We start from the raw sequence: 24,288 nt of genomic DNA, 5'->3' as shown, positions 1-24,288 counted from the left end.
CTTTGCAAATTAATCAGTAGTACTGTACATGATTAATCATTTGCGACATATTGTACACAAATACTTCCCTGTAATATGCAGAATTATAGCAGTTATTTTAGTAACATTATGATACTATTATAGTTTTTATATATATATATTGAATTAGAATTCATTTTTGTATTTACTGTTTTAGTTAGAAATTTTGTCTTGTGTTTCTTAATTTTTTATTATTTTTTAATGTCTGTAAAGTTTTGTTCTTTTTTATTTCAGTTTTAGTCATAGTTAAATAAATGAAAATGAGAAATGTTGCTTTGGCAACTAGCTAAAATAAAATAATTAATTTAATAATTAATTTATTTTATTTTATTTCACTTAACGTTTATTTTATTTCATTTCATTTCAAGTAACGAAAATGTTTTTTGATGGTTTTAGTGAGTTATAATAACCCTGGTATGTAGAGGTTATCATTCAAGTTTTTTTCCCAATTTTTCCAAGCCCACAATTCAAAACGGCCTATAATTCATTATAGACGGACTGTTTGTATGTGCTCGGCAGCCGGGTTTATAATTGAATGTGTCCAGCGGTGTTCACGCATTGATTGTGGTCATCCAGACATAAAAATCGATCACACTCCTCATAAATCATTTTCATTATCTCTCTTTTAACCTATTTTATTTGTTTCCGCAACCACTTATTCACACAGTTTTCTTCAGCAGCTGTCTGTAGCCAAAATCATTAGCATAAAGGATGTTCTCCAGCTCATCTGTGTTTGTGGCATTCTGGGAGTTTTCCCTTGAAATCACGAAGCACTTTAGTGGGTGATGATTAATCAATATCCATTAACACTCTCGGGCAGTTCTGCCCTCTAATGGTTGCTAGCTTCAGTAGCTTTTAGCCATGCTCTCAATGATTTCCTGTGCTCAGGCTTCATATCATCCGTCCTTCCTCTGGCCACATGCTTTTTCTAATATGGACAAAACTGCACTCTCTCCTCACCTGTGGTTAACTCAGGTGTAGCTTGAGTCATTTTAGCAACTTGATTCATTGGCTTCAGACCCACTCCATTGGCCCACCCTGACCTGCCGCTGCTCACCGTGTCTCCTCCTCATCTCTCCCTGTGCTGTAGCGGGTGATCCGCAGCAGGAGCCAGTCTCTGGACACCATGGGCCTCAATATCAGGAAGTACACAGTCTCCAATAGTCACAACGGCAGTTTCACCCACAACAACATCAACCACCATTCACCAGAGAGCCCCAAAACCCCTGGGATAGTAAGTAACCCCCCTAACGGCTTCCCAATGGGCCAAACTATGCTAGTCCCCTCACTACCCTCCACTATGAGGTAAAAACCCAGCCCTGGTTACTCATACTTCACTAATTCCTGACTACACTGAAACTTAAGCACATGCACAGATGTTGAGAGTTGCCAAACTAAGGACAAACAACACAACAAAGGCGAAATATTTAATGATTAATCAACCAACCCCGACCTAATAACTGCCCTCATGCACAAGTCCCTTAACATTTTTTTCCTCATTCCCATCATGCTTTTTGTCTGTCATCTCTGCAGCCACTGATATTCTCAATCTGTATTTCACTGGACATTTTCACTAATTACAGTTGAGTTTACCTCAGGAATGTTTCTTGAAAGGATCACTTGAATTCACTGGCCTTGCTCATGTTCGCTGCTCTAGCAACAGTCAATAGTTCCTGAGTTAAAAGGGTCAATGACATTAATTTATTCAAAAGTACATTTTAAAAGCCATTTATACATTCAGTGACTTCAATACACTTTTTTTTTTATGATGAGCATGTATTTAATCTCTGTATTAAAATATATTTTGAGATATCTTTAGTCAAAAATGTTAGGGTGATACAATTGTCCTGATCTTCATAATGAAGAAAAAGCCTTAATAAAATTCTTGAAAAGAAAACTTAAATGTGTCATTAACTGCATTTTTTAAAAATTGTATAATTGTATAAATTGTAAATTTGTTTTTACATCAAAAAACCTGTTTTTGACCAAAACACTCCATTTCGATGGGCGTGCCAAGTTCAAGACTTGGAAGTAAACGCCCACTACTATGATTGGGTAACAGTTTTGCATATTAAAATCATTTTGAATGTGGAATTTTATAGTACAATGTCAAAATATAAAAAAAAAAATTCTCAATTCATGACCCCTTTAAAAGAAATGTTGCCATTTATATATTTGGTCATTTATATAAATGGTAAACAGAAAACACTAAACCGCTTAACTGCTTAGTAATATTTTTTGGAAATACACCGATCAGGTATAACATTATGACCACTGACAGGTGAAGTGAATAACACTGATTATCTCTTCATCACGGCACCTGATGGGTGGGATATATTAGGCAGCAAGTGAACATTTTGTCCTCAAAGTTGATGTGGTAGAAGCAGGAAAAATAGGCAAGCGTAAGGATTTGAGCGAGTGTGACAAGGGACAAATTGTGATGGCTAGATGACTGGGTCTGCAGTGGTCAGTATCTATCAAAAGTGGAAGGAAGGAACAGAGGTGAACTGGCGACAGGGTCATGGGTGGCCAAGGCTCAATGATGCACGTGTGGAGCGAAGGCTGGCCCGTGTGGTCTGATCCAACAGATGAGCAACTGTAGCTCAAATTGCTCAAGAAGTTAATGCTGGTTCTGATAGAAAGGTGTCAGAATACACAGTGCATCACAGTTTGTTGTTTATGGGGCTGCATAGCCGCAGACCAGTCAGGGTGCCCATGCTGACCCCTGTCCACCACCGAAAGCGCGAACAGTGGACGCATGAGCATCAGAACTGGACCACGGAGCAATGGAAGAAGGTGGCCTGGTCTGATGAATCATGTTTTCTTTTACATCACGTGGATGGCCGGGTGCGTGTGCATCACTTGCCTGGGGAACATATGGCACCAGAAGGATGAAGGCTAGCCAGCGGAGGCAGTGTGATGTTTTGGGCAATGTTCTGTTGGGAAACCTTGTGTCCTGCCATCCACGTGGATGTTACTTTGACACGTACCACCTACCTAAGCATTGTTGCAGACCATGTACGCCCTTTCATGGAAACGGTATTCCCTGGTGGCTGTGGTCTCTTTCAGCAGGATAATGTGTCCTGCCACAAAGCAAAAATGGTTCAGGAATAGTTTAAGGAGCATAAAAAATGAGTTTGAGGTGTTGATTTGGCCTCCAAATTCCCCAGATCTCAATCCAATCGAGCATCTGTGGGATGTGCTGAACAAACAAGTCCAATCCATGGAGGCCCCACCTCGCAACTTACAGGACTTAAAGGATCTGCTGCTAACAACTTGGTGTCAGATACCACAGCACACCTTCAGGGGTCTAGTGGAGTCCATGCCTCGATGGGTCAGGGCTGTTTTGGCAGCAAAAGGGGGACAAACACAATATTAGGAAGGTGATCATAATGTTACGCTTGATCGGTGTAATTTTAGTAATAATTAAACTCGTAGTTAATAAAAGTAAATAAAAGATGAGTCCTGAAGACCCTCATGACCGTGTGTCAAGATCAGTAAATCTCTTAAAATATCAGATAAGGTTAGTTCAGGTCACAAAAAAATCTGAAAAATAAATGATATTTATGAATAAACTATTTGTGCTATTAATAAAAAATAGTATTACCATGAAAATATATATATATTTAAAAAAAAAAAATTGATTGGACTTAATTAATTATATTTCTGAGAACTTGGCACATAAGTTTTCAACTAGATTTAAAAAATAAAAATATGTTTAAATATGTCATTGACCCAAAAGCATGTTACATGAATTTGAGCTTTCCCCAGAGAAGAATATTACTCATTTAACTCCTCTGTCATCACAGGAGTAGCGTGTGTGTTATGGTGGAAATGAGGTTCTCTGAGAGGTGCATGACATAAAGTGGCCTTGAATGTGTTGCATGTTGCTCATGAGGGAATGAAATACTGTCAGATAGTCTACAAGGGGTCATGTGACGTTATATTGTTATTTTCTTTCCAGTGTCTCTCAGGAATCAATATTATCTGATCTAGAAGTATGATAATGCGGCCTGCCGGCAATGTTGGTATAAAGACGGTTGTGAATGTTTTGACCTTACCACATCCCCCACAGGATCAGCCACACATCAGCACCAGCACCACATAAGGACCTGCAGAGAGAATTATATGTGTGTGTGTGTGTGTGTGTGTGTGTGTAGGTTGAGTGGATTCTGCTATGCTAATGTTTTAATATGCAGGTGTGCTGTCGGTAAGTATGGTGCTCGCACAGCAGAGACGGCCTCCTCCGGCCAGCCAGCTCTTACTCCATCAAGCGCAGCGGCACTTATGGTGCTGCTGCTCCTTGCCCTGGGGACTATCACACACTGAGAGCCATGCTAAGTCATGCCAGTGCCCCTCGTGAGCAAAACTCATATGAGCCTAGTGAAATCCCACTTTCCCCAGAGGGACTCATGCTGGAACAGACTTCAGAGTTACTGAGCCATGCTTCTGTCACAGTTAATGTTTCTGTTATTTATAGCACTATCATATGCCATGTCAGTCAAATGGACTTTCTGACCTTCACAGCAGGTTAAGCAAAGGAGAATATCGACCATAATGTTAGCACAGAAACAATATTTTGACTATTGGGACTTAAATCCCAAAGCTTTGAGGTGAAAATTAGAAATTGCGTGTAGTGATTCATCCCCCTATGGTGATTATGTCATAACAACCAGGGCCATCGATGAGGGTTACAGTGGTCCTCAACTGGTTTTGCTTCAGGACCAAGTATATTAGACATCAAGTGATGTACTGTACATTAATCCATTAGTACACTGTAAACCCGTTTCTACTAACTCAAAAAATTTGAGGCAACTGATTGCCTCTGTTTGCAAACTTAAGTATCATCAGTAATCATAGCTATTTTTTTGAATAACTGTAAATTACAAATAAACATTTAAATCAGAATATATATTTAGTGTTTTTTTCATCTTAATTTAATGCAACTCAAAGTTTTAAGTACACTTCAAACCCAAATAAGTTGGCAAAACTCGAAAAAATTGCCTCAATTTTTAAGTTAAAGGGTTAATTCACCCAAAAATGAAAATTCTGTCATTTATTACTTACCCTCATTCCATTCTACACCCGTAAGACCTTCATTAATCTTCGGAACACAAATTAAGATATTTTAGTTGAAATCCGATGGCTCCGTGAGGCCTCCATATGGACACTTCCTCTCTCAAGATCCATAAAGGTACTAAAAACATATTTAAATCAGTTCATGTGAGTACAGTGGTTCAATATTAATATTATAAAGCAACGAGAATATTTTATTGCGCCAAAAAAAAACAAAAATAACGACTTATTTAGTTATGACCGATTTCAAAACACTGCTTCAGGAAGATTCGGAGCTGTGAATCAGTGTATCGAATCTGCTGTTCAGAGCACCAAAGTCATGTGATTTCAGCCGTTGGCAGTTTGACACGCGATCTGAATCATGATTCTTTATAATATTAATATTGAACCACTGTACTCACATGAACTGATTTAAATATGTTTTTAGTACCTTTATGGATCTTGAGAGAGGAAGTGTCATTGATCCCTATGGAGGCCTCACGGAGCCATCGGATATCAACTAAAATATCTTAATTTGTGTTCCGAAGATTAACGAAGGTCTTACGGGTGTAGATCAGCATGAGGGTGAGTAATAAATTACATTATTTTTATTTTTGGGTGAACTAACCCTTTAAGAAATTCAAAGTTTAAGTAAACAGAACTGACAGATTTTATTTTGTACTACTCATACATTTTAATTTGTGCTTAACATGAAATGTTTGAGTACACTCATACATTTAACTTAAAATTATCATGTAACCTCAATGTAAAAAATTTGATTAGTATAAAATTAGCTAGCTATAACAAGCTAATTTTAAAAATGCTAATTTGCTAATTTCTTACCATGTTAATAGTTTGTCACCATGATGGTAACTCTCCAAGAACCCACAATAACAGAAACTCTTCTAAATTAGCATAACAAAACTTTAATACCAAATTAATACTAAATCTCCCACTTAACATTAATCTTGCATAAAAAAAACAAAAACATTATATAACACTTAATTTTAGCATTTACTCTCCCTTTTGAGTGCCATGGGCAAAGCATCCTGGGAATTCAAAAGAAATCCCAGCCCAGTTTCAGTTAAACTTAAGTTCATCAAAAAAAAAAAAAAAAAAGTTAAAAAAACTCAAAACAATGAAACAGTTCAGTTTACTTAAAATATATCAGTTCTGTGAACCTAAAAGAAAAAGGAGGTTCTAAATAGTCAGAAAAGTTAATTTGACTGAACTAATTTATCCTACTCAAACCAGTTAATTATTTTGAGCATTAGGGTTTACAGCGTATGCAAAATTATTAAGAACATAAACTGTGTAGCAAAACTGACAGTTTATAAAATCTGTTTATTTTATTTTAGCATTTTTTCCCTTCTACACAAGTCATTTTCAAATCATGACCCACCAGTTGAGATCCACTGATAATACAACCTGAGGGTTAAAAATGTATGTTAATTATTGCGAGTTTTAGCATATCGATAGGTCAGATTAAAGAGAGTTCACATTGTTTAACAACGTTTATTTAACAGCATATATGAATTTTCATGTCTGACTAACCTGTTCCAATAATGTTAACCTGACTGTGTTAAAATGTCAGCTGTCCTGTTACCTCCAATGGTGTCCTGTGTGCTACTACTTTTGCTTTTTTGTACTTCACAGGTCCCCGTAACTGCTGAGGTTCCTCCGGTCCTTTTTTCCTCATGTGGCTACTCTGTTGTGTTCATGACAGCTTTTTTCTTCCTGTTCATGCTTTGATGACTGTCTCTCTAATAAATGTTTGTAGCCTACTTTGTTTGTATAACACATAACCTGCTGCATGGACTCATAATTTCTCTCGTTCTCTCTCTCTTTCTCTGTGGGCTCTGTGCAGTCATTGCTTGTCCCAGGCAAAAGTCCCAGTAAATATGGACGGCGTGGCAGTGCCATAGGAATAGGAACCATAGAAGAGGTTCATGTATAACTCTCACTCCTCTCTCATCTGCATCATTCGTTCTCACCGCATGAACTAAACATCACTTTTATACCATATGTGAAAAAGGATTATGGAACTTCATAGATGTGTATTCAGATTAATTGCTTACACTGTTTTAAGTGAGATTTTTTTTATTTGTTCACTTGAAATTGTTTCAGTATTTATGTTCATGGTGGAAAGTCAGAGATTTCATCACAGCTCCTCTTTCAGCATCACTTCCATGTGTGTAATGCATTGCTCTGCTATGTTTTTAATGTCCAATGTCACTTCTTGTTATGTAGTATGTACTATTCGATGTATTTCTATCCCCTCGTCTGATAATTGTACACTCTTTGTGAGCTAATAGTGTAGAAACACAAAAGAAAAAGGCAACAGAGAGTCTTTCCGAAGCCTTTGAAGCCATTTTAGATAAAAGCCTTTTTTGAAGGCCTTTCATTTGAAGTCATAAAGCAGTAGCTGTAAAATCCCAGCGCTCAGGCTTGAAGAGAACAAAGTGTCCCCAGCGAGAGCACAACCGTCCAGTGAAGCTCAGGAGATCCTGCTCCCATCTTTCATCTCCAAACCCTCAAGCACACACTTTACATCCACCTTGCCAGTCAAGCTACGAAACAGTGTCTTTTTTTCTCACAAAGACTGGAGCACGCCACAGATATAAGAAATTATAGACCACAGTTGCAAGTGGTATAACATATACCTGACCTATACAGGATGTATTATCTTTAAAGTTTCCTTTGAGGTGGCATCTATATGTTTGAATCATCGGCTCACTGATCTTCTTTTTCCCTCCCACAGTCTTTGATCATTCCTGGAAAAAGCCCAACTAGGAAAAAGTCAGGACCCTTCAGCTCTCGGCGTAGCAGTGCTATCGGCATTGAGAACATCCAGGAGGTCCAGGAGAAAAGGTAAGAGGATGAGAAAACTTCTTAACTTCTGGAGCTGCATTTGTGGAGGTTTCAGAGTCACTGATGCAGACAGTACTGGTTTCAAGACCTAGTGAATCTTGTGCACACACCTGCTTGCAGAAGAAAGATCTTCTGTTAAATTCATACATACACTACCATTTAAAAGTTTGGTTTTCAAAGAAATTAATACTTTTATTCAGCAAGGATGCATTATATTGATCACTTGTTACAAAAAAAAAAAAAAAATGATGTTTTTTTATTTCTATTCATTAAAGAATCCTGAAAAAAGTATCACAGTTTCAAAAAGAAATATTAAGCAGCACAACAGTTTTCAACATTAATAATAATGAATGTTTCCTGTGCACCAAATATTAAGCATATTAAAATGATTTCTGAAGGCTCACGAGACACTGAAAACTGGAGTAATGATGCTGAAAATTCAGCTTTGCCATCACAGAAATAAATTACATTTTTAAAATAAACAGTTATTTTAAATTGTTAAATATTTTACAGTATTAGCATTTATTGTATTTTTGATTAAATAAATGAGGCCCTGGTGAGCATAAGAGATCTTTAGATTAAAAACTCTTACCGACACCAAACTTTTGAATGGTAAAAGTTTTGTGTGTGTGTTTGTGAGAGAGCAGGAATAATTTGAAGTCTTGGGCCTGTTAAAGAGAGTTATTGGGCTGGATGATAAAATTGTTAGTACTGACAGAATCCAACCATCTTGCATTCATTGATCATGCACATGTACATGCAAATTAAAAACAAAATATACTTATTGAGAAAATGTCTTTTAATAAAAATATAGGCAGAACATAAAGCGTAATATTGCACTGAACTCCTTCCTTTTATGTGTGTTTATGTGTTTGGTGAAGAATTGCCGCTCTGTTGTCAGAGGACAGGACAGTGCTCTGTCTCTCTCTACCCAGCGTCACTCTCAAGAATGGGAGGCTCATCGTGGATCCCTCCAAGTATAAATGCCACCATAGAATGCCACCTCTTTAACTGTAGACTAGATGCTTACCTTACCTGGCCATAGAAATGCATCTGAAATGCTATGAATTATGGCCTTTAGCACATTATTAAACTGGTCACACATGCAAAATCAACATGCTAACTGATTGGTGGTCTGCTAATTTTTCAGCCAATCAAATGTCTGTTTTCCTGATTTTGCATGAGCTGGCCTTTATTAAATGTGCTTTAATACGTACAGGCCCTCCGAATGATGTTGCTCTGAACTCACGTGTTTCAGTGTAGTGATGTGAGTCAGCATGTATTGTTGTATCAAACCTAACCTAATAGACTGCAGTTGAGCTTGGACTCCTTCACTTCATGTTTGACTTGTAGAGTTGCAAACATAATGCTTATGCTGCCCTCTAATGGTCAGTGTGTGTGTTTGCAGCAGTAGGGAGTGCTCACCCAGCACACAGAAGACTCCTGACAGTGGCCACGCCTCCCAGGACCCCAAGTCCGAAAACTCCTCCAATCAGAGCTCTCCTGAGGTCCTCATCACCAAGAACAGGTAAAGTGAAAATCATTAACCTGAGTCATGATATGATTTGCTTACATTTATCAGTGAGGATCCAGACTGTTTTTGTCTCAGGGTTGATTTCAACTTTTTGTTATATGAATAGAGCATTAAAGAATTCCCCTGAATTCAGGGGAGTGAGGTTCACACGCACAGCTCTCACTAGCTTATGTCTGTTACATTTCCAACAGAAAATATTTGCCTCGTTTGTAGTCCTGTTATTATTTCTGTGACTTAGCTACATCACCATGTTACACATTTGCGTACTGGTTGCTTTGTCCGGCCTTTAAAGAACAGTTAAGTGATTTTAATGTTGATGAGACGCTGATTTTTTGCTGTGTGGGTTTGAACTTCCAATATCAATGACATAGTTACCATAGATATAATACTTTTTCACAGCTGCTCATGAAGCTTCAGACTTTTTCAGAAAAGCAGGTTTTAAAGAGACAGGAAGAGGGTGAAAAGGGGTGCTGCAGCAATGTACAGTATGCAAAAAATAATTTGTTTTTGATTGAAGTGTATTCTGTTAGACCCCAAAAATAAAATTATGAACTTTTAAATAAGCATAATATTAGCACTTTTGTAAAAAATTGCATGTTGTGCCCAAAAAAGCTTGAACATTTTTTCAAATTTCCCAAAACATGTGAAAAATATTATTTAATTTTGTGTATTTAGATACTTAACATACTAGCTATGAAATTCCAGGTCAAACAAGTTGTTTTTCCAGAAAAATGTTTAAATTATCATTACCATCACTTCTATAATTTGAGATGTGGTGGAAATGTTGATGACTGTTAAAGGGTTAGTTCACCCAAAAATGAAAATTCTGTCATTAATGACTCACCCTCATGTCGTACCAAACCCATAAGACCTTCGTTCATTTTCGGAACACAGTTTAAGATATTTTATATTTAGTCCGAGAGCTTTCTGTCCCTCCATTGAAAATGTATGTACGGTAGACTGTCCATGTCCAGAAAGGTAATAAAAACATCATCAAAGTAGTCCATGTGACATCAGTGGGTTAGTTAGTTGAAGCATCGAAAATACATTTTGGTCCAAAAATAACAAAAACTACGACTTTATTCAGCATTGTCTTCTCTTCCAGAATCCTTTCCATTGAATTGATTCCATTGAATTGATTCCACTGAATTGATTCCATTGAATCCTTTCATCTGTCGGCGTTGGTAATGCACTTTTACGTCGTTGTTTTTGGCGATTAGGACATCCGTGACATGCACACTTACCACCATTTAAAAAAATATAGCAATACCAAAATACAAACAATATAGAATAGCTTGAATACAGCGTGCGTCTCCGTCAGACTGTAAATGAAGCTCGGGCGCACCAAATAACACGTCAGCAGCGTCACTGCGGAGTCGTGAACCCGGATTGACCCGGAAGAGAATACAATGCTGAATAAAGTAATAGTTTTTGTTATTTTTGGAACAAAATGTATTTTCGATGCTTCAACTAACTAACCCACTGATGTCACATGGACTACTTTGATGATGTTTTTATTACCTTTCTGGACATGGACAGTCTACCGTACATACATTTTCAATGGAGGGACAGAAAGCTCTCGGACTAAATCTAAAATATCTTAAACTGTGTTCCAAAGATGAATGGAGGTCTTACGGGTTTGGAACGACATGAGGGTGAGTCATTAATGACATAATTTTCATTTTTGGGTGAACTGACCCTTTAAAATTGTCCACTGTTGGACATTGTTAGTAGACAAACTAAATTAGTGAGAGTGTGAAAATTTTGTTTTAAGAGAGTCCACAAGGCCAAAATGGCCCACAAGTGAAGAAAAACCCTATTATTATTATTATTACAGTTCCTACTGCATTTACCAGCAACAGTTTTATTTACTTGCCAAAGTCAGCTTTTACTCACATTTGGTGTGTGGTAGGGTTTGCATTTTGGAGGATGTATGTGATCTGACAACAAGAACTATGGGAGTTTCACGCTTGTTAAGGGTGAATGCATTAAGAGCATGTGTTTGTTTGTATTCATGTGTGTGCAGTTCAAGCATATACTGCCGGGCTCCGTCCATTCCTGAGGCCCATGACCTGTCCCGCTCCTCCTCTAATGCCAGCAGCTTTGCTAGTGTGGTAGAGGAGAATGAAACAGAGGCCACAGAGGACTATGACACCGGCATGGTGAGAACAGCACATTAATCGTTAATGCATTACAAGTCATACACATCTTTAGAAACATTCAAACTTCATATGTTTTGTAAGTATGGCTACTAGAGCAATTTGTTGAATTTGTCCCATTCAGGAGAGCCTGTCGTCAGCAGATACTCCTCATAAACGAGACTCATTCACATACAGCACATGGCTAGAGGACAACATGAGCACTACCAGTACAACCAGTAAGGGGAGCTCTCCTACTGAGAGAAACAAGCTGTACAAAAGAGTTTCATTAAGACCCTGAACATAGTTATAAAATCAAAATAGTGGTATATTTGTGTATTAGTGTAGTGTTTGTGTGTCTTTCTATATATAATAAATGTAATTGTTTTTCCAGTTCCTGGCAGGACTCAACAACTGGATGGTGGAAAGAACCAGGAGCAGAACCGTACAGATGTCCGTATCAAACTTGAGCGACCGCATGACCACAAATCCACATCAGTAAGTCTTGCTAGCCTAGCTGCTGAATTTAAGTGTTGCATCTGCTTCAGTGTGAAATTACTGAAGTGTGTATATAATGCATGCACTTTTTTGAGCAAGTGTGTGCACTTTGCCATTCTTTATTTCTGTCTGTCTGTTATAACTCTGTTACTGTCTGTGCAGAACTGCTAGCCCCTCCTGAATGACTCTTTCATGGACATCCATCAACAGGTTAGATATACTGTATCCTGACTTCCTTAACTGAAGACCACAATGTGGTCTTTTGTATAGCCTACAGTATATTATATTATTAAGACTCTCTTTAAAAGTTCTGTAAATGTATGGCTATGGCATAATAGGAATAGTGGTGCAAATGTCGGGTCATTTACATATGAATGATTTTTTTTTGTAAGGCTGAATGAAAGAACAAATTTCAGCACACTTACAGATAGCCCACATACCTTTTTTTTGGTAACACTTTAGAATAATCGTCCATCATTAAAGGTTCACCCAAAAATGAAAATTCTGTCATCATTTACTCCCCTCAAGTTGTTCTAAACCTGTATAAATTTCTTTGTTCTGCTGTACACAAAGAAAGATATTTGGAAGAATGTTTGTAACCAAGCAGCTCTCGCCCCCCATTGACTACCATAGTATTTTTTCCCTACTTTTAAAATATACTCAAATAGAAAACTGTTATTTAAATTGAAATATTTCACAATATTATTTTTGCATTTTTGAACAAATAAATGCAGCCTTGCAAACCCCAAACTTTTGAAGAGTACTGAATTTGTAATGTGTGTAATTAATGTTATTTATGCAGTGTATATGACAACGCTCATGCATATTTAATTTGTTGTTCAGTCTAATACAGAGTCAGTGGCCTGATTATTGTCTCATACCATATTGTTTGAACAGCATTTCCATTAGAAACACCTTAGAGAGACAAGGGAAGCTCTGGTTTATGCCGTTGAAGAAGAGGACGACGACACCAGTCGGCTGCAGGAGTGACGACATGTACATGGCCCAGAAGCATGATCATGTGACCATGCCTCCATCAGGACACTCACTACCCTCGCAGACTTGACTAGAAACAGGATGGCGTTGGTTTAAGCTTGTTCTTAACCCCCTCGTGAGTACATCAGTAATTGAAAAAGAACCTCCTCTGTAGCAGTGTCTAATGACATGTCTTTGTGCGGATGAGTGGCGAAACTAGCAGCTTGTTTGCAGTCCTAACACTGTGCTATAATTCAATTCTGTGAAGTTTGTCTCCTAAAGGACATTTCACCTGCTTGCACGATGAAAGCTTTTTCAGCCCTGTCCCAAATGATGGGCTGTGCTACAGGGCACATAGAGCATCCTTCTGAAACCTAAAATGACAAATGGGACGTGCTACGGTCTCGAGGACTTGACAAACATGCAGCCATCACACATCTGCCAGTACAGTACACATCAAATGCACTATTTGGGATAGGGCCATTTCTCATATCCTGATATTGATGTTCTTTCATTCAGATTTCAGGTGTAAAACCCCTTGATCTGATGTTTATTGCTGCCCATAACAGCTGTGTAATACACCTTTTGACATTATTTAAGAGTAACTCCACTCAAAAACAAGCCAAAAAAGCTGTGTTGTGAATTTCAGTTCAGTCAAAATGCATAGTACTTTGAGTAGGGATGCACCGATATTAAAATATATCTGATATGCTCCGAATTATTTTCATGTTATGACAGATATTAAATTTGTGCTTTTTTGTAAAGAAACAACAAATAAAAATAAACTTTTTTAAATGTTAATATTGAATTATGGTATCAATGATTGTAATGTACAGAATAAATTGAGATATTCTTTTTGAGAATGTTTTTAAAGATGAATTTTAAGTGTTACATAACAAAGGTAAACTAAATGTACAAATAAAGGAAAAAGTATGAACAGTTATACATCCAATATCAGCCAGTAGCCTACTGATATTTAAAAATTTCAAATATTAGCCAAAAACCGATATGGTACTGATTCTGTATAATGTGCATCCCTAGCTCTTTACACACACATATATATATATATATATATATATATATATATATATATATATATATATATATATAGAGAGAGAGAGAGAGAGAGAGAGAGAGAGAGAGAGAGAGAGAGAGAGAGAGAGAGAGTGGTTCATTATATATAATTATTGGTGAGATTTTCTCAATGTCAGAAACTGGATAGTGTTGTTGCTCTTAAATAATTTATCCGTCCATTATCACTTGTGCATGGAGAAATTGGGAATTTTAATTGTGAGAGTGTGAGTCAAATACAATATCCGCATTCGATTAGCTTCAAAACATGAAGTTTGGGGAAGTGACGCCCTCTGAATATATTAGATTAGACTGCAGATGCCTTACCTTACCCTCAAACAGTTAAGAAATTCAGCCATGTCAGTGTTAAAACAACAGTGAGTTAACATACTAATTCAGCTCACTTTCCTGACCAGCTAACCAAGCAGGACTAAGTCATAGTTTATGATTCACCAGTTCGACATGTTGATTGTTTATCTGTTTTTGCCACATAAGCAGCTCGTGATAAATGCTGCAGTGTCTTGAGTTTCGTCTTTAGTGCGGTGTTCCTTATGGTGACTCTTCTCTCATTTTTTTTTCTTTTTTTCTTGTATAAACTGTATAAAAATCCCTAGTGGATGTTCCTTTTTTTATGCTGACTCAATTCAAACCGGCTATTCTTTGCTTTGCGTTTGAACATACGGATGGTTTGATGTTTGAGCTGTGTGCCAAGGTGACAGTCCTCTTTTAAACAGTCTAAACAGACTTGTGAGTTAAACAGATGTGCTGTTGCTAATCTATAAATCAATCATTAATGCCAAAAATGAGTCAATGTGATGTTTGCTCTTTCTGTTAAAGGCAAAAAGCATTGAATGGAGCTTAAATATGGCAGAGTGGTTTGGGGTTGCCTTACTCTAAGTGTCAAAATATATGAAGGGGAAAGCTTAATTTCTTTGTAATCTATTTATGATAAATGATTGGCCTTACCGGCTTCCATTTAAACTGCCTTTATACCGCCCCTCGTCCTAGAACATTAAGATGTTATGTAGTCGTCATTACTGATCCATGTTTGTTTTATACAGTTCCCATAATTGATCCGTCCTGATGGCATACTCGAATATTGGCTTTGTCTGAAACCTGAAAAATTATTTGCAGGCAATATATTAAAGTAAGAAAGGCAAAAAGGCACATCCATATCCGATATTTGTGCAATAGTCTGTCTGTGTCCTGTTTTGCCTACTATATATATATGTGTGTGTGTGTGTGTGGTCATTGGCATCATGGCTCACTTGAATTTCTTATAGATGATTAAATTACTTTAAAGGGATAGTTCAAAATATCTTTTATGTTCAGCAGAAGAAATTCATACAGGTTTGAAACAAATTGAGGGTCAGTAAATGATGGCAGAATTTTCATTTTAGGGTTAACTATCACTTTAAGCTGCCATGTCTGAAAGCAGATTCATTATGCCTGTGAAGTCTCTGACTGACTAGGCAGCTGCCTGAGGTTTCAGACACAGCCAATGCTGGACTAAAAGGCTAGACATCATCACAGAAACTACAAAGAATTGCTAACACCATAACTATTACCCTAGAGGTACTGGGAACAGTTGTGTATCAAAACAAAAAATCCTCAGATATGTTTGAAATATGTTTTAGTCTGCTTTTGTTTGCTCTGCGCAGGGCTTCTGTGCCCCCTTGTGGTGAGACATGATTCTAGCACCATTTATTTGCAGTGTCCATGTACATGACTGTAATTTGCTGTTCCTGTGCAGAAGTCAAATTTGTCTTGGGGAAAAGATGCAGCACAAAATCTATGCTGATGACAGGGTATACATTTTTAGACATTGTTATGCTATCCTTTTAGCTGCTGCTTCTGTGACCTTTTCCTGTGCAATCATCGTTGTAAATACTGCTCTTTTTTTTTTCTTTTGTACATACTGCCCAGAAAATCTGAAACAAATAAACTTGAGTGTGATATTTCATTGAACTTGCTTGTCTGATTTCTGCTTTTCAATTTGGCATAGCTGAATGACTTTAGATATACATCATTGCTTCTCTTTTTCTGTCAAAGCATACCTAATGGATTCATAGCATGAGGAACTGGGCATGTGACCATATGTGTGTGTAGTAATGTATGTAGTTTTTACTAAGCTTGGATGTGTTTTGTCGATGGACCCTTTTCACAGACTGTGATGATGCGTTTCCACAGTTATCAACATCGCAAATCTATTTTTTTTTCTTAATTTCATTTTTAAAAATTAAATATACATTTATAACGTTATATATTGTGTTAAATTACCTTGAATTAACGACGCTATGAGAGTGTTTCTAACCACACCAACAACAACATTTTATTTTGCTATTGGAGCAAATGGAAATACAACAGCAAATTCACAGAAAACACCTTGCTTCCGTCCGCATTAAAAAATAGGGTTATGTCGACTTTCGCTTCTAAGAAACCCAGAAATGTGAGATTTCATAGGTTCATAGAGTAGCTACCTCAGAGATGACGTGTTTTGTCTATGGTTTTTGTAAGCCAACCCGGAAGTTAGCCGCGCAGGTTCCCTCAGGTTCCCTCGATCGAAAGCCCATGCATTTTTCCCATAGACTTTGAAAATTGCAATAAATAAATAAGCTCTGTGTTTAACAAAATGTTATGACGCTTACACGTTTTGTTTATCAAGATAAAATTTACTAACACAACATTACAGCCTACATTTTGAAGCCTAAATAAAGTCGTCAGATTTAAAAAGCTAACAGTAGGCTATAAACGGACTACAGCACACCATGGTCGCGGATCAACGTCACCATCACCAAACTTCCTCAGATTGTATTTAGAAAACAACTTTATTTAAAAACATACTTGCTGATGATGATCTATGCTGTGTATGAATACTTACCCACTTTTTCATGAGAAATGCTGTCCAAATGTCCTAAAAGTATGAGGTCCCGCCAAAGGAAGTAGTCTATTTTAGCAACTTGTTAGCAACCGCCGTTTTTAAGACACAATAAAGGTTTTTTTAAAAAAACACAAGCAGGTTATAACTGGTGTGTTTTATGTCATAGATCAAAATGTGAACATATTTAGAGGCTTTGTTAACCACAGACCTTATTTCAGGTAATTTAGCAAAAACCCATTCAAAAATCCCATAGGGCGATGGAACCGGAAGTCCTAAAATGCTAACTTGCTTCCAGGTTTTGCATACAAAAACACACCGACTGCGTCCGAAAACTGTAAAATGCTGCCTTCTGAGGACACATTTCAAGGTAGGAAGGCATCAAGGCACGTCCGAATCCAATGTTAGTTTCACTTCCTGTTTCTTGAGATACCTTCATCTGATCGATTTTTGAAGGAAGCATAGATGTATCCTTAGCTGCCTTTGATATCCCACAATCCTGTGCTTTCCATTCTGTGTAGCTGAACTAGAAAAATAAAGATGGCGTCCGAAAGTTGCGTTTGCTACTCAGTTTGTGTATAAATGTACGATTTTGACCAACATATTTCAATTTTGAAATTACTACTGTAATAATTAAATATTTGTTTTGTTCTCACCAAAGCTTGCGCTATTTTGCTATAGATGATTAAACTGTTACGCTGCCTCAGAAGTCTGTCCGAAATCAGTTTCGTGAGGTACCTTCATGTACAAACGCTGCCATACAAGTCATTCTCTTACAAGACAGCGAGGCAGCAAGACAGCTACCTAGGTTTTCGGACGCAGCCGCCATCTCTGAGGTACTCTATAGACATGCAAACACATTCTCCACACCAGCAGAGGGCAACATTTACATGATGCAAAACGTGGTTGTTTCTAAAGGATGTCAAATAAAACGAAGGCTGGCCCTGAAATCGCATACTTTCTAAAGTACTTATTTTGAATAAATAATTACTAAACAGAAGCTAAAAAAGCACATTCTATATAGTATGAGTGTGTGTAATATGAGTGGACGAAGTACATTCGCCATGCTGTCATTATCTTGTGACATTATCGTGTGTACGTCGTTTCACTGCCGTTCACAAATCCTCTCCCGTGGCCTCATGGGATAGTAAAGTGTTCATCGTATGCACACTTAAGAATCTCGTCTGAAGTAGTAGGTCATCCGGGTACTTTATGAGCACGGTGAATTCGTACATTTTGTCACATACTATTTTTCGAATACTATAGGCTATAGTACCCAGAAAGCAACATAGTGTGGCCCAGATCCGGCCCACATCTGGTACATGTGGATTACACACGGACCAGATGCGGGCCGGATCTGGGCCAACACTATGTTGCTCTCAGGGTAGGGAAGTAATAAAATAAATGGAAAAATTTGAAATGTTATCTTGACAATTAAACTGAAAAGTGCTAAAATTACAGAAACGTTAAAATGAAAACTGAAAATATAAAAATAAAAGCTAATCATTTAAAATAATAATAAATATTACAACATCAGACAAATAGGCTAACGCAAAAATAACTGCATCATACAGGATACTTTCACAATGATATACAGTACAATGTTCCCCATATGTGTGTCCACTGGGTCAAAGGTGGGATGTTGATGCGGACTGCTGTCAGACACAGCTGGTAAGGTGTGAGGGTGGCCATGAATCAGAGTTTGGAGGAGTCCCAGTTTCTCTTCCAGCTCTTGTAAACCGGTGCTGTTCTCCCAACCCCCCTACTGTGAAAACAGTTCCCAGGGTCAGAACATAGACTTACGAGCAGAGCCTGTCAACACGGCTCTGATGACTAGAGCCGACGACAGTTGAGAAAGAGAACAGCGGAATAAAAGCAGCAGGGTTGTGCACTTATTTACCCTTTTGCACTGGCGAGATATTATGCCGATTCATTAAGTTTGTCAAAGTAGACTTAATGGGGTTTTTTCTGTATATTATACACACACCAGTGAACAGCACATGCTAGAGCAAATCATATGATCACATATCACATGATATAGGCTACTATTTGAGTTCTGTACATTCCACGATTACATAACAATTCTTGTTGTCATCACAGAAAGGCCAGACTGCCCATCTACATTACATGTTCCAAACTTGTTGACCCTCTTATGAGCTGCCATTACATGGCCTTCTGGTACATGTGAAACTAATAACCATGGCTGTTTTTCTTCAGGTTTGAACTCAACTTAAAGGAATATTCCAGGTTCAGTAAGAGTTACGTTCAGCATTTGTGGTATAATGTTAATTACCACAAAAACATTTTATACATTTTTGAGCTTCATTTTTCTGCTTTTAAATTCTCCAAAATGGCTTCCACTTCCAAACCTTGATAAGACAAAATGAATCAATATTTTTTTGTGGTAATCAACATTCTGTTGATTAATTTGCATTAAACCTGGAGAATTCCTTTAAAGGGTTAGTTCACCCAAAAATAAAAATGATGTCGTTAATTTGATGGACGATTTCAAAACACTGCTTCATGAAGCTTCAAAGCTTTACGAATCTTTTATTTCGATTCAGTGGTTCGGAGTGCGTATTAAACTGCCAAAGTCACGTGAACCATTGAAATTTCAAAACGTTTCGAAACACTTATGGCGTAACAAAGCCTCATTTACTGAAATCACGTGACTTTGGCAGTTTGACACGCTCCGAATCCACCAAATAACGTCCCCCAACCCTTAAAAGAACTCCACACCGTGTCCGTCTCTGAACGTTCTGGGAATGTTACTAGGTGACAGGTTACTCCGCTAGAAATGTTACGTTTCCAGAACATTCTCAGAACGTCACCACTGGTGTTAAGGACGTTATCTAGTAACGTTCCTAGAACGTTCAGAGACGGTCACGATGTGGAGTTCTTTATTCTGATGAAGCAGCTAATGAACACCTTCATCATCATGTCCCTCAATGCTGCTTTTCTCAATGGGGACAGTGTTGATCCAGAGGATGAGGAAAATGATGATGATGGACCCCTAAACCCCTCAACCTTGAAGCAGGAGTGGGAGAAGATGTGCGGGACAATCTGCTGCTGCAAACATTCATGTGTTCTCCATCAGCAGATTAAAACATTTTACAATTAACTCATGTCAGCATTCTGTTTCTTGACATATTTCATTTCATATTTTTACAATTACTTGCTAATTTTTGTTGTAGCTTCATAACATATGTGGTGTGGTGGGCTAAACCACTGAGCTGGTCAGCAGAAGGTTTGCTGGTTTGATCTGTGCAGCGTCTCCTCCAGTGTGTCCTTGATCGAGTCACTTGAAAGGAGGAGTGATGGAGGATCTCGTCCATGACACTGAACCATTCCCAGGATCTGCTGTGGCTCTCCATCCTCAGTGCTCACACCAGTCTGAGGACATTCACATCCTACAGTAATGCACAAATATAATACAAAAGCAGCCATTTTAACAGCACAGTGTCATTTGATTTCTGTTTTAGAAATAACAAAATGATCTTACTTTATATTTTGTTTCAGGCTTTCCTCTTTATTTCTAACAAATGCCGTCGTCAGCTTTCCTTGCAGGTCCTGCTCCACAAAAGCTCTGCAGCAAACATACAGACATCAAGAACCAGAAAAGTGCTGTAATAAGACTGTTTAAATTCCAATAATTAAAATAAACTAGACTTTAGATTTAAATAGACTTTGTATTCATTTCTGTAGTGTCCTCACCCAAAGCTTTTGATGGCATCATTCCTCTACCTGATAAACACACGTGATCATCTGTCCCTGTAACATCAGACAAGTTTCCTGAGATTTATGTGCTCAAATCTACATTTACATGTTGATGTGTTAACTCACTTCTTATCCAACACAAATGTTCCTTAATTTATTAACAGTACTAATGGACAAATAAAATAGATTAAACTTATGTGTAGTTACTGTATATTTATTTATTTACATTATTTTCATTCATGTAATGTAAGCAGTGTTGACAACAGTGAATAACAGCACAAACACATCACTCATAATACATAGCCTAATACATAATCCAGCACTCTTAAATCATAATACTTAAAGATGTTCCTGTCAGAGGTTAAAAAAACATTTAATAAGCATCTTTAAGATGTATATGGTTTAGAATATGTAATTCCACTTCGGAGAATTAAGTTATGTGTGTTTACTAGAGATCCCGTTATCTACATAATACATATAAATCGTGTTTTACAGTAAAGTCACAACTATAGTGTCTAGCATCTTCACACATTCAGCAGTTTACTCTACAGTAGTTCAACAAATGTGTATTTGGTTTTTCAATACTCACATTTAACAGCATCCGCGTCGCTTTTCTCAAGTGCTTTTCTCAAGTTTGATTATGACGTATCCTCTACCGTGGCCTCCTGGGATAGAAAAGTATCTATCGAGGAACACTTCAGAATCTGGGCGGAAGTAGTAGGCCATCCGGAAACTCCTCGACTATTCATTCATGATTACATTTGCTGCGTTCCAATTCGCCTACTTATACTACGCCCTAAAAGTATGTACTCTTTTGGTGAACAAAAAGTACTTACTTTTGAGTGTGTAGCAAAAGAGTAGACAAGCTTTGGGACATACTAACACGTCATACAATCGCGTCTTTTCTCTCTGTCGCATCCTGTCACCTTAAACTGGCCTGTCAATCATCTTACATCCTCCACATTTCATTTAGTTAATTTCCTATCGTATCGGAGAGAAATACAGCACGTTGATCTGCAGTCGCGGGTCTTTCATGTGGAGAACTCTCCTCATTTTAATGCATAATGATGCATTTAAAAGTTAATGGCCATTCTGATATTTATAAAAGTCCACATTGTTATTTGCAGATGAAAAATAACACGGGTAACATTAAATATATATTTTCTATCAGGTTGAACTGATTATTAGTCACTCAAACCTCTCAGCGTCGAACGCGCGTATCCGCCATGTTTTGTAGTTTTTTAACACTTTTTAATCGTGTTTATAGTTCTGAACTGAATCCTCGTCCAATGCGCAATGGGTTGTGGGCAATATTAACTTTTATAGTGTGCACGGATCTACACTTCGAAAATCTACCGGAAATAGTAGACCATCCGGGGACTTTTGGCATGCTCTTTTCAACATACTATGCTTTGGGACACACTTATTTTAATCTCACATACTATTTAGGATGGATAGTATGGACATTGGAACGCAGGGTGAGGTTTCTGACATACTTAATTGCTCGCCTACTGCTTTTCCCCTATTATATAGTAGGTAAGTAGGCGCACGGCCGAATCTTGCAAGAATTATTACGTCACCTAGGTAATTTTCGCCTACTCTTTTTGCTTCTGACATACTTACTCGCTCGCCTACTGCTTTTCCCCTACTAAATAGTAGAGAAGTAGGCGGTTTCGGACGCAGCCTTGCATTTTAAAGAAAATGCTTCATAATACAGGAAATACCTCTAAAGAGCTTTTTTTTGTGAGACATTTAAGAAAAATGAGTTTTTGTTTGAACAGCCAATTTTGTTAGTCAATTTAGTGCGAATTTTCAATTCAATTTTTTGACAAGGGCAGCAGGGACATTCTGAGAACATTTCCAAATAAAATATGGTTCCCTAAACGCCCAGAGAACGCCTTGAATGTTCTGTTGAAGGTCCGCCAAATAACGTCCCCCAAACCTTAAAAGAACTCCACATCGTGACCGTCTCTGAACGTACTGGGAATGTTACTAGACAACGTTCTGAGCACGTAAAATTTCTAGTGGGGTAATTAATGACAGAATTTTCATTTTTTGGGTGAACTAACCCTTTAAAGGTGCCCTAGAACTTTTTATAAAAAGATGTAATATAAGTCTAAGGTGTCCCTGCCTATTTTGGGGCATCATTATAAATGAGCCGATTCTGGGCTACTGGCCCTTTAATTCTCCTGTTCCACGCCCACGGAGCTCACGCTTGCCTTAAACAGTGCATAAACAAAGTTTACACAGCTAATATAACCCTCAAATGGATCTTTAAAAAGTGTTCGTCATGCATGCGTCATGCATGCGTCGGATTATGTGAGTATTGTATACTGTTATATTGTTAACATTTGATTCTGAATGAATTTGAGGCTGTGCTCCATGGCTAACGGCTAATGCTACACTGTTGGAGAGATTTATAAAGAATGAAGTTGTGTTTATGAATTATACAGACTGCAAGTGTTTAAAAACGGAAATAGCGACAGCTCTTGTCTCCGTGAATACAGTAAGAAACGATGGTAACTTTAACCACATTTAACAGTACATTAGCAACATGCTAACAAAACATTTAGAAAGACAGTTTACAAATATCACTAAAAATATCATGTTATCATGGATCATGTCAGTTATTATCGCTCCATCTGCCATTTTTCGCTGTTGTTCTTGCTTGCTTACCTAGTCTGATGATTCACCTGTGCAGATCCAGACGTTAATACTGGCTGCCCTTGTCTAATGCCTTTCATAATGTTCGGATCATGGGCTGGCATATGCAAATATTGGGGGCGTACATATTAATGATCCCGACTGTTACGTAACAGTGGGTGTTATGTTGAGATTCGCCTGTTCTTCTGAGGTCTTTTAAACAAATGAGATTTATATAAGAAGGAGGAAACAATGGAGTTTGAGACTCACTGTATATCTTTTCCATGTACTGAACTCTTGTTATTTCACTATGCCAAGATAAATTAAATTTTTCATTCGAGGGCACCTTTAAGCAGAATACAGATTCACAGCCTTTCCTTAGACCCAGAGTATAGAGATCACGTGGATGCAAGCAAAAAAAAGAGAGGAAAATGTATGAAATGTACATGTGTTTGGTCACAGAACTGAAGGTTTTTGAGCCTCTGAGTTTGGTGCAGATGTGAAGTGAAGCAGCTGGGCATGAGTGTGAAGAGAGACTGTGCTGGATGGAGTGAATCATTTCACACTTTGTCCCATATTATGATGAATGTCACACTGCTTTCATCAGCCCTCATTTAGTGGCTCGTTTGTCCCCTCACACCCTCGAAATCCTCGCTCACACACTCTTCAACACCTCGTGGAGTCTGGAGGACCGTCAGGGCTAATTAGCTGGCTTTTTACATCTTTTAAGATGTTTGGTTTTCATCACAATATCATTTTGCTTCTCACTTTACCAAATTAGCGTTTAAGCTAACACTATTTAAAGCAACATCAAATTCTCTCCCGTCCATTTTGATTTCATGGTGACTTTAAAGAAGAACTGTCAGGTAACATTTTACAAAGGCATACTG

At 37.7% G+C, this 24,288-nt stretch overlaps 1 protein-coding gene and 1 long non-coding RNA gene across 26 annotated transcripts in view; one reads left to right on the top strand and one right to left on the bottom strand.

Moving 5' to 3' along the window:
* The window catches only part of rap1gapa (RAP1 GTPase activating protein a), a 123,311-nt gene extending 104,966 nt beyond the window's left edge, over positions 1–18,345 (top strand). For 15 of the 24 annotated variants that reach the window (XM_067371999.1, XM_067371987.1, XM_067371988.1 and 12 more), the window contains 10 exons: positions 1,109–1,252; positions 6,941–7,018; positions 7,835–7,944; positions 8,826–8,921; positions 9,353–9,472; positions 11,505–11,640; positions 11,762–11,855; positions 12,011–12,114; positions 12,277–12,324; positions 13,012–18,345. In XM_067371999.1, the coding sequence (XP_067228100.1) occupies positions 1,109–1,252; positions 6,941–7,018; positions 7,835–7,944; positions 8,826–8,921; positions 9,353–9,472; positions 11,505–11,640; positions 11,762–11,855; positions 12,011–12,114; positions 12,277–12,285 (891 nt within the window). In that variant the 3' untranslated portion in view covers positions 12,286–12,324; positions 13,012–18,345. The other 9 variants (XM_067371986.1, XM_067371995.1, XM_067371989.1 and 6 more) reach the window with 9 other exon arrangements.
* A 78-nt stretch (positions 18,346–18,423) lies between these two features.
* The window catches only part of LOC137009267 (uncharacterized), a 7,889-nt gene continuing 2,024 nt past the window's right edge, over positions 18,424–24,288 (bottom strand). For both annotated transcript variants that reach the window (XR_010892862.1, XR_010892863.1), the window contains 3 exons: positions 20,753–24,288; positions 20,541–20,624; positions 18,424–20,448 (listed from right to left, as the gene is read on the bottom strand). The exon at positions 20,753–24,288 is cut by the window's right edge. This is a non-coding gene — a long non-coding RNA (uncharacterized lncRNA). The remainder of the gene's footprint in view (positions 20,449–20,540; positions 20,625–20,752) is intronic.

Source organism: Chanodichthys erythropterus, chromosome 20 (assembly GCF_024489055.1).
Source record: "Chanodichthys erythropterus isolate Z2021 chromosome 20, ASM2448905v1, whole genome shotgun sequence".
Lineage (NCBI taxonomy): Eukaryota > Metazoa > Chordata > Actinopteri > Cypriniformes > Xenocyprididae > Chanodichthys > Chanodichthys erythropterus.
The sequence above is the reverse complement of the archived record's forward strand: the minus strand, read 5'-3'. Positions and strand labels throughout refer to the sequence as shown.